The sequence below is a fragment of the Penicillium longicatenatum genome (assembly GCF_028827895.1).
Source record: "Penicillium longicatenatum strain IBT 33135 chromosome Unknown contig_7_segment0_segment0, whole genome shotgun sequence".
In the NCBI taxonomy this organism is placed as follows: domain Eukaryota; kingdom Fungi; phylum Ascomycota; class Eurotiomycetes; order Eurotiales; family Aspergillaceae; genus Penicillium; species Penicillium longicatenatum.
Genome location: NW_026643124.1, coordinates 283,700 through 294,995, shown reverse-complemented (window position 1 = coordinate 294,995; position 11,296 = coordinate 283,700). Strand labels below are relative to the sequence as shown.

Sequence of the window (11,296 nt, the reverse complement as noted above, 5' to 3'; positions counted from 1 at the left end):
CCACGGACAGGGAGGTATGGCGCCAGGTTGGTTGATGCAAATCAGGTCATCGATGAATGGTGTATTAACTGTGCATGAAGAAAGGAAGAGAAACAAAGTCTACCCTGTGACGCCCATAGCACCTGGACTAGGACGAGGTCGATAGGGGACATTTGGTGACTGACCGTCGGCATTTTGTTGACTGCCATTGCTGGTACTGCGGTCACGACGGTAGCTAGGCTCTGGTGGTACAAAATCCAATCCGGCCTGGGGAGCAGCACTCGTCGAATGAGAGTGGCCGCTTGGGCCAGGCACGTGGCGAACAGAGCTTTGCATTTGCCAGGCTGCGTCCTGGGAAGGATCGGATTCGATACGAGCCGAGGTTGGGGTGTTATGTCGGCTGGAGTTGGTGATTGTGAAAGTCTCACCGCCATTGTCAGGTCGTGTTGAGAAACTTCCACGGGCAATGTCACCATAGCGTTTAAGAATCTCCTTTGTGGTAACTTCTGCATTTTCTCTGAACAACGTGGGATCGCTGAGGATGGATTGCAGGTCCTCGGGAATCTAAAATTATAATAAGACTAATGTCATCAAGACTTGAAGGTAGGGGGTTACTTACCTCGCACATGTTGTCGTTATACGTGATTAGCGCATTGACAGCCTCGATAGCCAAGAAGCTCTCATCCACCGTGCTGGTCTTGGCATTGGGATAGAGAATGTTGGGTGTGATGACTGTTGCTAGGTTGTGGATGTCCATCTTGCTTCCAGAATCTTCATCTACATGCGAGAAGGATGATGTCCAGTTGAGGAAAGAGAAGAGTACCTCCATTGTATCACGGTGAGCCTTAGGGAGGAGACAACACGTGAGGTGTAGGAGTCGCTTCTGCTTCTCAGGATCGGGCAATTCTGTTACATGGGTTAGCTTGAAGGTGGCAAGAAATACGGTATCAACACTCACTTTGTGCGGCTACCCAAAGACGATGCAGTTTGAACGTCAACAATGGATCCGGCATCTCACGAAGGAATTTCTTCAATAGGGCTGCAATCTGCACCGGATTCTCTTTGGTCATATCGACAGACTCGTACTTCTTGTCGATAAGCTCGGCGAGATCCTTCAGTCGTCGAATATTACCGTTCTTTCGGAAGACACCCTCGACAGACATGTCCATTTGTCGCATTGCAGAGACGGCGTCATCCACAACCGCGGGAATACGCAAAGCGCCCGGTCCAACACCATGGCTAGATTCGGTTCCCCCTTCTTTCTCGACCAAGTAGTCCAGAGATACGCCGAAGATACCCTTCCTCTTGCCCGCCTTCTTGTTATCTTTGAAGGCACGGCCAAAGATGTTCCAGACAGTTGGCTTGCGGGACTCGATGAGAGAGAGTAATTCTTCCATGTTGAATTGGCCTTCTAGCAGTGGCTCCATTGACAGCACAGCAACGTGGCGCACGATGAAGTATTCCAAGGCAGTAAGTTCGGAAAAGTATCGCTTGGTGCGCGTCGCAGGCTCAAGCATCATATCCAACCTTCCGGCCGACATCTCGCGTTGATGACCGGCCTTGTAGACAGGCATCGGCTCCTGGGGCGCGACAAGCTTCGATCCAGCGTGTCTGTAAGCATTGGGCCGCTGTTCCTTAGCCTGCTCGGCGGCAACAATCCGCGGAATATCGTCTAAAGTGAGTGCATCCTGGGCTCCAAATGTCAAGTCCTTGACAGTATCGCCATTGGCATCTCTCTCCTCGACGATCTGGAACCCGGGACCTCTAGGGTCGCTACCGTCATTGCCAGATGATCCAGGTCGTGCACTTCTGCCCTCGGGGCCGTCGATAATGCGAGACGCCCGAGCTTTCTTATACGTCGTAGATAAAGTGCGTTCGTTGCGGATTGAGCGTAGTCTGCGCATCTCACCGACAGTCTGCTCGAGTGACGATTCTGCCATTCCCTCGCGACCACCGGCACTATATGACATGGAACGTGTGTTGGCTCGGCGAGGCTCGCCAGGCTGCACTCGGTGGCCTTCGTTGTTTTGATAATCATTCAAATTGGGATCATCAGAGGTGTGAGGCAATGTGCCACCCGCACGAAGCACAGCAAGCAATCTGGCCAAGGCAACTCTCAGCAGGAACACAAATTGCTGCAACTTGGTCACTTGGATGAACCCAGTTTGTGCGGTAGATGCCACATTATGCTGATCAGCACATGCCGAGCAGTAGATGCTCTTCTCAGTCTCACTCCAGAGGGCATCAGGCAGTTCAGCGCTCAAATCTTTCTCACAAGAAGAGCATGATAGATGGGGAGGCTTAAGGTGCCAACGCTTGTCTTCCAAACGAAGACACTCATCATCAATGGGCTCCTTGCATTGAATGCAACAGTCTGAAAGTTGATCTGCCAGACCTTCCACCCCGGCATTGAGATCAATTGGGCCATCCTCATCCTCTGGCTGGGCCAATGATTCCGTGTTGGCCAGATGGCCCAGGAACTCATGCAGGCCATCAGGAGCTGATTTCTCCCGTTCGAGCTTCAAAGCACCTTGGAGGCCGATGCGAATAAGTAGCTTGAGGTAGTGGGCAAGACCCGTCACCAGTGAAAGTAGCTCCTGTGTTACACCAAGCTTCCGAACCCCAGTCTCCTGTGTTTTCGACAACAGAGCAAAGAAGGCCACAATCTTTTTGCAGAGCAGCTTCGCTTCTCGGCCATATGAAAGTTCCTTCACCCCTTGAGACTTGATAAAGGTAGCCAGCTCATCAACGGCAGTGAAAAGAATCTCCACATGAGCGATGAATCTCTTCGCCACGAGGACTCCATCAATGTAAACACCATTGCTGACATGCAACAGCATATCCGATATGCAAGCGGCTGATGACTCTTCAAAGGTCGATAGTGTGCTCCAAATGTTGTAAACTTTCTCCTCCATCGTATCCTCTTCCCGTCGAATGCGCTCCCGTTCCTCAGGAGTAGCATCCTCATCAAGCGGTGGGGTCTCCCACGCTTGACCAGCAGGAGACAGCCGCACATTCCAAAACTTGTGTATCATGTAGCACTCCGGGTGCCAATGCTGATTTTGACCATTGCGGAAGATCTCGACAAATTGCTTGAGAATCGCAGTATGGCAGCCATGACACCGCTGTGCGAAATGCGTCGAGTAGTGAAAGTGACAATAGACCTTACCCTCATGCTCATAGTACGAATCCTGGGCTCCAAACACGGTCGGACATACTGAGCAGGTAAAATGTTCAATATGGTACTTGCGATCTAATGCGGTAATATATGAGCCGCGCAAGGCACCACCACAATCATGGCACAACAGGTTCAGTCGTCGAAAGTAGTCGGTCTCGCACAGAGGAAATTGGAGATTGTGGTCCTCTGAGTCGACGGGGAAGAATTTGGAAGCGACAATCTCACCGCAATCCTGCAATCAAATGGTCAGCATGGGGATCAACGCATCCCCCACGAGTCAATCACTTACCTCGCACTTGAAACACTCGAGATGGAATGTACCACCCAGCGCTCGAACAAACTGACCAGTCAGTGGCTCATTGCACTTTTGGCAGATGCGTGAGGAGCCAGGTGACTTGTTGTGTGATCTTCCATTGGTACGCGATCGATCCCTCGCATTGGATCGATCCCGATAGCCAGGTTGTTCAGGTTCTAATCCCCGACCCGGGCGATCATCCTGACTGAGCGGGCTATGGTTTCCTGCCGTGCGCGTGGTGGGCGAGTCAAATGGGATTAAACTATCTTCGGGCGAGGTAGGTGTATTTTTCGAGTAACTGCCCCCGTAGCCCGAGGTATTTAAAGTCGGAGTGGGCTTGCCTGCGACCAGGCTGGCCGGAAGTTCACCGGGGGGCATGATGGTCCCCCGTCAGAAATCAACAGAATCGAATCGCGGGCACAGTCACACGGTGAATACTGCATGCAAAGGAACTAAAGGAGTGACGGCGTGGGATTGAATTAATCGTTGTGTCTGGCTAACACAACTGTGCAATGCGCGCAGGGAGAGATTCGCAAACAATATTGGGTAAGTCCTATTGCAAGTCCAGATTGTTTGGTTAGGACTCGTTTGATGTGGTTTTGGGATCGAGTCTTCGGGGAGGATTCATTACTCACTCCTCACGCCATGTATTTCCACCACGCGGGGGTGATAGTAGCGGGGGGGGGGCAACTTGACGCTGTTACGCGAAAAGCAAGGTCCTGCAGGGAGTGATGATCGGTATGTGTCGGATTGGTGTACAGGAAGTCAGGTGCTTAACGCGCAGACCAGGACGCGGGGGTTCAAGGCTGAGGAGCTCGGGAGCGGCGCACGAAGGACCAAGGACAAGGAGGCCAGAGAGTAATCAGACCCAAAGAGAAGAGTAAGAAAGAACCACAACGGTGATAGTGTTAGGGGGGGTTGGTGGGAAAAGAAGTGGGGGGGCTGAGGAATGGAGATGGAGAAGGTTTGGGTGCTAATTGGACTTGTGGTGCTGCCCCCCTAATTTGGACTATAATGCCAATGTATTATTAGGCGCGGTCCCTGAAGTCACGTGGCACACCGCCCCGACGATCAGTAGAATAGTCTATAAGTAGAATGAAAAATAGAAAATAATGAAGAAGAATTAGAATGAGGTGATAGGATGTGTTCCAGAGGATTTGGATCATCTACTGTACTGCCTAGGTGTCCTGGTTTGTTGGCGGTTCCCCGACCCAGACATGCTCACCCATGGTTTCCCGCGTTATTATAGCACGCGCTCTGTTTCACCATGTTAGGTTTCAGTGCTCCACTTAGCAGATTTCTTGCTTTAATTGTCTTTCAGGGCCAACATGGCTTTATGGATATGAATTAAGCATAATCGTTTAGACAACAAGAGTATATATTGAGAATCGTCTCTTTTATTGATGTGGTAAGCCGTGGGTAGGCCGCAAACTATAAATACCTTCGTACCCAAGGATGCCCCTTGTGGAAGGTATATATGCGTGATATGTAGGTTCCCGGGCAAGAAAATGGTTGACAGAACCACGACGTCAACACTTAACACGGCAAGTCTTTATTCATGTTTGCAACTGCGAGAGAAACAGCTTTTTGAAAAAGGCTCAGCCGAAAGTGACGTTGATAAGTACCTAGACGATCTTTCCTATGCTCAATAGATCATGATCATCGCAGAACGTTCACTGCAACCCTCTCCCTACGACCGCCCGCCTGACCAATCTTCCACTTTACTTCTTTCCCGCTTCATTTCTACCCCGGAAAATTGTGCTGCTTTCTTTTCCAATCTTTGACACGACTGGGCTCACTAGATTGGCCAATATGGCAGATCAGAGCCTCATCCGTATCCTCCGGGTATGCAAGACCCATCCCATGGCCAAGCAAAATACTGACAGAGGCTTACATTAGGAGGTTCGGTTGTTCGAAAAGGATGATCAACTAGGTAGGTAACAACATGCGATAATGCTGATGATATATTCTAAGGCTGGCACTGACATATCGCAGCCATGACCATCCACTACTCCGAGAAGAATATCCGCCAAATCACCGCTCTACTCATTGGGCCTCCAGATACTCCTTATGCCTTTGGATTCTATCAGGTGGGTTTGATAGGTTTTCACAACAGGGTTACGCTACATGATGTGCTCATAAATTATATACCCAAACAGTTAGCCATTTCGATCCCCCTTGGTACGTTGAGTAACACCTCACCCTGTTAAACATGTGACTACTAATCCAAGATCTCCCAGACTACCCTGCTCGGCCTCCAATAGTTACCCTGCGGACCACAAATCAAGGCAAAACTCGCTTTGGCCCTAATCTCTATGCATGTGGCAAGATCTGTTTGTAAGTGCATTCGAGCGTGTCCTTCCCCTCAGCTAGAACTAACCATTCAATTAGGTCAATCATTGGGCAAGTCTTCTGTTTGGCGCTACGTTCAGTTTGTCACTTGCTAACGATCTGTAGGACATGGCCGGGGCCGCCAAATGAAGAATGGTCCCCCGCTCAGGGCTTAGAGTCGGTTTTGCTCTCAATCCAGAGCTTGCTCTCCGCAACCCCGTACACCTTGGAGCCTGGCTTCGAAAATCCCCGCTCCCCCAATGACAAACAATCCAGCAAGGACTACAGTGCAAAGGTAGGAAATCTGCCCACAGATTAAAGGTTCGCTGACTCATTGATAACAGATTGCCCATGAGAATCTGAGACTCACGGTCATTGCGCCTCTCGAACTGGCCATGGGCATATCCAAGGATTCATCTTCAAGCAAACAACCCAAGTCCAAAGGAGGAAAAGAATTCGATTCCACGCTGGGCCCGTTCATCGATTTCTGTAAACAACGCTTTCTGTGGTATCGAGAGCAGTACAAAAAGGCGATTCAAGATGGCATTGATAACACGGAAATTTGCGCTGGTCAGCCTTTCTCCCAGACCCTCTTTGAATCGCACGACAATGGCATGGTAGGCCAATGGAATTACCCCCAATTGATGTCCCGCTTTGAGGCACTGGAGAAGGCTTTGATGAAAGAAACCAACGAATGGCCCAACGCAGGCCTGACACTCGAAAAGAAGGAGTCTGGCCTCGCAGTTAGTTTGCGCGCTCAACTGGCGCAGATTGTCTCGGAGATGTCCCACCGCTCGAGCGCCATATTTGACCTGGCTTTGATTGATAATAACCCTTTTCTCTGGCGTATCACGTACTTCGGTCGCTCGGGTACGCCAGTCGATGATGGCGTTTTCAAGATTAAAATTCACATCAGCCCTAATCACCCGAACGACCAGCCTCGTGTTTACATGGAGACACCGCTGTTCCACGTCCGCGTGGCGACTGATCAGATGCTGATCTATCTTCCTGTGCGTGCTGATGAAATGATTCGTCATATCGAGGGTATCTTATTCGCCTTGGAGGAGAAGTGGCCGATCTGTAATCCACTCATGGTTGTTAATCAAGAAAGTGCCCGGCTTTGCTGGGGCAATGCCGGTGAGAAGAGGGAGTACAATCGTCGGCTTCGTCGATCTGTCGCCGACAGTCTCGAGTATGTTGCATTCGTTTTAGAAAGTTCATGCTGTGAAATGCTAATTCGCCCAGGAATCTTTGAGCCGAGACACAAACCACATCATTCAGCTCTTCATCAGATGCTTGATGTTGTCTACCCTTTGCATACAATCTTGATTCAATAATACCCCCAGTTTCGAAGAAGTTCAGGATAACAATGAATGTTTTCTTTACCATTCCTGCTGACCACACATGTTTGCTCAGGCCAGTCGTTGATGATGGTTAGCATCATAGAAATTCATTCATTTCCAATATACCTATAGTTTCAGGACGTAGAACAATTCCAAGGTTAAGGTTGCGGAGTCGAGCTGTGCAAAAGACCACGATAACACTTATCAGTCAGCTGATCCCGCCCCAAGTTCTCCCCTTTTCACTCCACACTTGCGCAACCAGATAGACCCCTAACTTCGATCAATCACAATGTCTGCAAAGCGACGCAATTTGGAACTGGGCAATGTCCTGGTCGTTGGTGGCTGCGGCTTCCTGGGGTGGCACATTGTCGATCACCTACTGAACTTCCCCTCCGAGACAGACCCCAGTGTCGCACTGCCCAAGATTACCGGTGATGCGCGCTTCGAGGTCCCGACACTCGGTTCCCGGTTCCCAGATTACCAGGCCAAGGTCTCGGTCGTGGATCTGCGCACTACGCACAACCGTCTTCCCGGTGCGACTTACTACGATGGCGATATTACCTCCGTTGAGTCCATGCTCGAGGTTTTCCGCGCCGTGAAGCCCGACGTTGTCATTCACACTGCTACTCCCTCGGTGTTGGACGGAAACAAACCTCTGCTGCGCAAGGTTAATGTGGATGGAACCCGCACTCTGGTTGAGGTTGCTGGTGGCGAGCACGGCGATTGGGGTGGCAAGTGTAAGGCTTTTGTGTACACGAGCTCTAGCTCCGTGGTGCACGATACCCAGAGCGACCTGATCAATGTCAACGAGGAGTGGCCTCTTATCCGTGGCAAAATGCAGAAGGAGTACTACTCAGAGACTAAGGTGTGTTGAAATTATCTTCAGGTCTACTCGGATCTCAATTGCAACCCCCACCCCCAATTGCAAATAACGAAGCTAATCCCCCTTTGCTCTAGGCCGATGCCGAAGAACTCGTCCTCAAGTACAACCGTCAATCCCCCACCGGAATGGTCACAGCCGCTATCCGCCCCGCTGGTATTCTCGGCGAGAAGGACACAACCGTCACCCACAAGATCCTCGAGCACGGCTCCAAGGCCTCCTCTACCGTGCTGAAGATGCAGCTCGGTGACAACGACAACTTGTTCGACTTCACCTACGTCGGCAACATTGCCTACGCACACATGCTGGCTGCACACCGCCTGCTGGCCTCCTACACCCGCTACGAGTCCGGTCAGGGCGGGCCCCTGGACCACGAGCGTGTTGATGGTGAGGCGTTCAACATTACCAATGACTCCCCTATTTACTTCTGGGATGCCACCCGCGCTATGTGGGCGTTGATCGACCGGATTGTCGAGCCTAATGAGGTTTGGGCTTTGCCCGAGGGTCTGCTGGGTGTGATTGGTGGCATTGCGGAGACTGTTATGGGAGTGTTTGGAAAGACTCCTCGTTTGACGCAGCGCATGGTCCGGTACTCATGCATGACACGGTACTACTCTATTGAGAAGGCCAAGTATCGTCTCGCTTACCTGCCCGTTGTCCCCGTTGATGAGGGTATTACCCGTGCAGTTGGGTATGTAGTTCAGAAGCAGCGTGAGGATGAGGGAAAGAAGGCATTGTAAATATCATGTTCCAGTGTGCGACCTTCATGGATCTGATAGAAAACTATTGTTGATACTGTAATAATATGGCGAGTCGCCTAGAGGAATGACCAATCTATGAAATTCAGGAGCATTACATAGTAATCCTATTGTATGATTTTAGACATTGGAATGTAGTAGATGCCTCGATTTGAAAGAAGGAAGGTAACCCATTTCCTTCTATTTGTATCATTAATATATTCTGACCACGGAGCTGAGAAAAGGTTCATTGTCCACGGGTATATCATCAAGCCAATCCTGCAGGCTCTATTCTAGAACCAATGTCCCAAAAGACAAAACATGAAAAACAAAAAAAGATTCGCTATAAAAGATCATAACCCATTAATCCGAAGAATCCTGACTCTTCTTAGTATCCGGACTCTTTAAATTCTCATGCACCTCTAGCGCGCTTAAGTTCTCATCCTGGATCGCCAGGCCCTCATGCCGAGCAATCTCCACATCAAACGCAGCAGCACTGTGAAAGATACTCTCCATCTCCTCAAGTGACTTACCCCGAGTTTCCTTGACGAAAAGGAAAACGGAGATAGCCATGATGATATCTAATCCAGCATAGAAGATGAAAGTGTAGGTGCCCCATGCACTAATCATATAAGGTGTCGTAAGCGAGAAAAGGAAATTGAAGAGCCATTGTGATGAGACGGCGACCGAGGATCCGATCTCACGGATACGTGAGGGGAAGATCTCGGTCGTGTAGGGCCAGGGAATAGGACCCCAGCTGAACTGGTAGATCGAGTTGCTGAGGAAGATCATAAAGACCGTAGCGATTCCTGCGCTGGATGGGTTTCCTTCTGCGTCGAGAGAATCGGTCGTTTTGTTCACGGCTACTACGGTGATGAAGCAGCATGCCATGAGAAGGTTACCAATCCAGAGGGTAGGCTTGCGTCCCCACATTTCGGAGAAGAAGAGGATGTAGGTACCGACGGTGACGAATTTCTCAGCGCCAAAGAGGCCAGTTACGAGGAGGGAGCGGCTGCTGTCGTCGCCGACGATGATCTTGAAGAATTGTGGGCCGTAGTAGGCTAGGGCTGTCATTCCGGTGCATTGCTGACCGCAGAACATCAGGGCTGCGAGAGCTAGTCGGTATCGGTTGGCGGGTTGCAGGAGTTCTTTTTCCTGAGGCCTTCTGTGGCCTTGGCCTCTTCTTGCAGACCGATTTTAATCTCGTTGAACTCGGCTTTGACGGCGGGACCTGGATACGGGTATAATTAGTATCGCTAATCATCATGCGTTGAAAGTAATGAATTACTCACCGTCGTCTGCACGCATCCAAGCCAAGCTCTGCCACGCCTCCTCCATACGTCCCTTCTTTGCCAACCAGCGGCAACTCTCTGGCTGGGTGAAGAGACCCAAAGCCAGAATGGAAGAAGGCACCAATTGCAGACCAACGGGAATCTGCCACTCCTTGGACTGCCCCGCTAGGGTCTGCTCAACGGCGTAATCAATCCAGTAACTCGTCATCACACCCAAGGCGAAAAGCCACTGCACACCTGAACCAAGCATACCGCGGATCTCCTTGGGTGCCATCTCAGCACTGTATGTTGGTACGACAGCGGTCGCACCACCGAGGCCAACGCCCGAGACCACACGGCCGATATAGAAACAGACCAATGAGTGGGACGGCACCACTTGCAAGATGACACCAACGCAGAAAATGGCCATGGAGGTCTGGATAGTCTTCTTGCGGCCGAAGCGCTCGGATATGGGGAAGATGGCGAGAGCAGCAAAGAAGGCGCCCACATTTTGCAGACTGACCATCACTGCATCGACGGTTGTTTCATCGGTGTAGCCGAAATCATCCATATAGGACGGGAACTCGAGGATTCCACCTAGGACACTCACGTTAGTCCCCGTCGAAGTCAGGAATAGGGCTATGAGCTACATGCTCCACTTACCCACGATTCCTGTGTCATATCCAAATAGGAACCCAGCGAGACAGATAAAGAAACCGAGGAAATAAGCTCGGAAAGCGCCCAGCTTGGTACCATTTAATCGCCCCATGACTGCGTATATTATAAAAGAGACGCTCAAGAACAAAAAGAAAAAAAAGAGGAAAACAAGGTTGAAATAGGTGAGTCGGAGCTCAACTGTAACCTCGTGGCTTTAACCTAATGTCTTGGACTGCGGATCTACAGCACGCAACCGTCGCCCGTCGATTTCGCCATAGCACGCCATGGAGCTGAGACAAGTCTTCCCCCGATCTTCACTCTTACTGGATCTAAGCTTTATGGCCTGTCAAAGCTTACGACTTCTATCAAAATGAAATCAAAATTCTCCTCTTTCCGAGGTACCAATTCAACACCCCTGGTGAACCTGGAAGAGAAGTCTAGGGGTAAATGACATCCAGATCCAGAGATCGGCCCACCCGCTTTCTCCGCATTTCGACATTTGCCCCACAAAGACATGAGATCATTCGGCTGGTCGGGTCGATCGCCTCGCTCGCTTCTATATACTTCAATGCTCATCCGTGGCTTTTCGTTCGTGCTAGAATGTGTATTCAAAGAGCTGCTGAGC

At 50.4% G+C, this 11,296-nt stretch overlaps 4 protein-coding genes across 4 annotated transcripts; 2 read left to right on the top strand and 2 right to left on the bottom strand.

The window, feature by feature from the left end:
- Window positions 1–99: 99 nt before the first annotated feature.
- On the bottom strand, window positions 100–3,830 carry N7484_010388 (GTPase-activating protein LRG1; the record flags this gene model as incomplete). The annotated part of the gene is made up of 4 exons (XM_057120775.1): window positions 100–543; window positions 599–885; window positions 938–3,389; window positions 3,447–3,830. The coding sequence occupies 4 exons, from the start codon at window positions 3,828–3,830 to the stop codon at window positions 100–102; spliced, it is 3,567 nt and encodes a 1,188-aa protein (XP_056966529.1).
- A 1,434-nt stretch (window positions 3,831–5,264) lies between these two features.
- On the top strand, window positions 5,265–7,038 carry N7484_010387 (ubiquitin-conjugating enzyme E2; the record flags this gene model as incomplete). The annotated part of the gene is made up of 8 exons (XM_057120774.1): window positions 5,265–5,297; window positions 5,352–5,385; window positions 5,448–5,542; window positions 5,612–5,633; window positions 5,684–5,789; window positions 5,910–6,078; window positions 6,128–6,975; window positions 7,029–7,038. The coding sequence occupies 8 exons, from the start codon at window positions 5,265–5,267 to the stop codon at window positions 7,036–7,038; spliced, it is 1,317 nt and encodes a 438-aa protein (XP_056966528.1).
- A 377-nt stretch (window positions 7,039–7,415) lies between these two features.
- On the top strand, window positions 7,416–8,746 carry N7484_010386 (C-3 sterol dehydrogenase/C-4 decarboxylase; the record flags this gene model as incomplete). Its single annotated transcript, XM_057120773.1, has 2 exons — window positions 7,416–7,991; window positions 8,084–8,746. The coding sequence occupies 2 exons, from the start codon at window positions 7,416–7,418 to the stop codon at window positions 8,744–8,746; spliced, it is 1,239 nt and encodes a 412-aa protein (XP_056966527.1).
- A 360-nt stretch (window positions 8,747–9,106) lies between these two features.
- Window positions 9,107–10,783, bottom strand: N7484_010385 (general substrate transporter; the record flags this gene model as incomplete). The annotated part of the gene is made up of 4 exons (XM_057120772.1): window positions 9,107–9,858; window positions 9,936–9,974; window positions 10,036–10,611; window positions 10,678–10,783. The coding sequence occupies 4 exons, from the start codon at window positions 10,781–10,783 to the stop codon at window positions 9,107–9,109; spliced, it is 1,473 nt and encodes a 490-aa protein (XP_056966526.1).
- Between the last annotated feature and the right edge of the window lie 513 nt (window positions 10,784–11,296).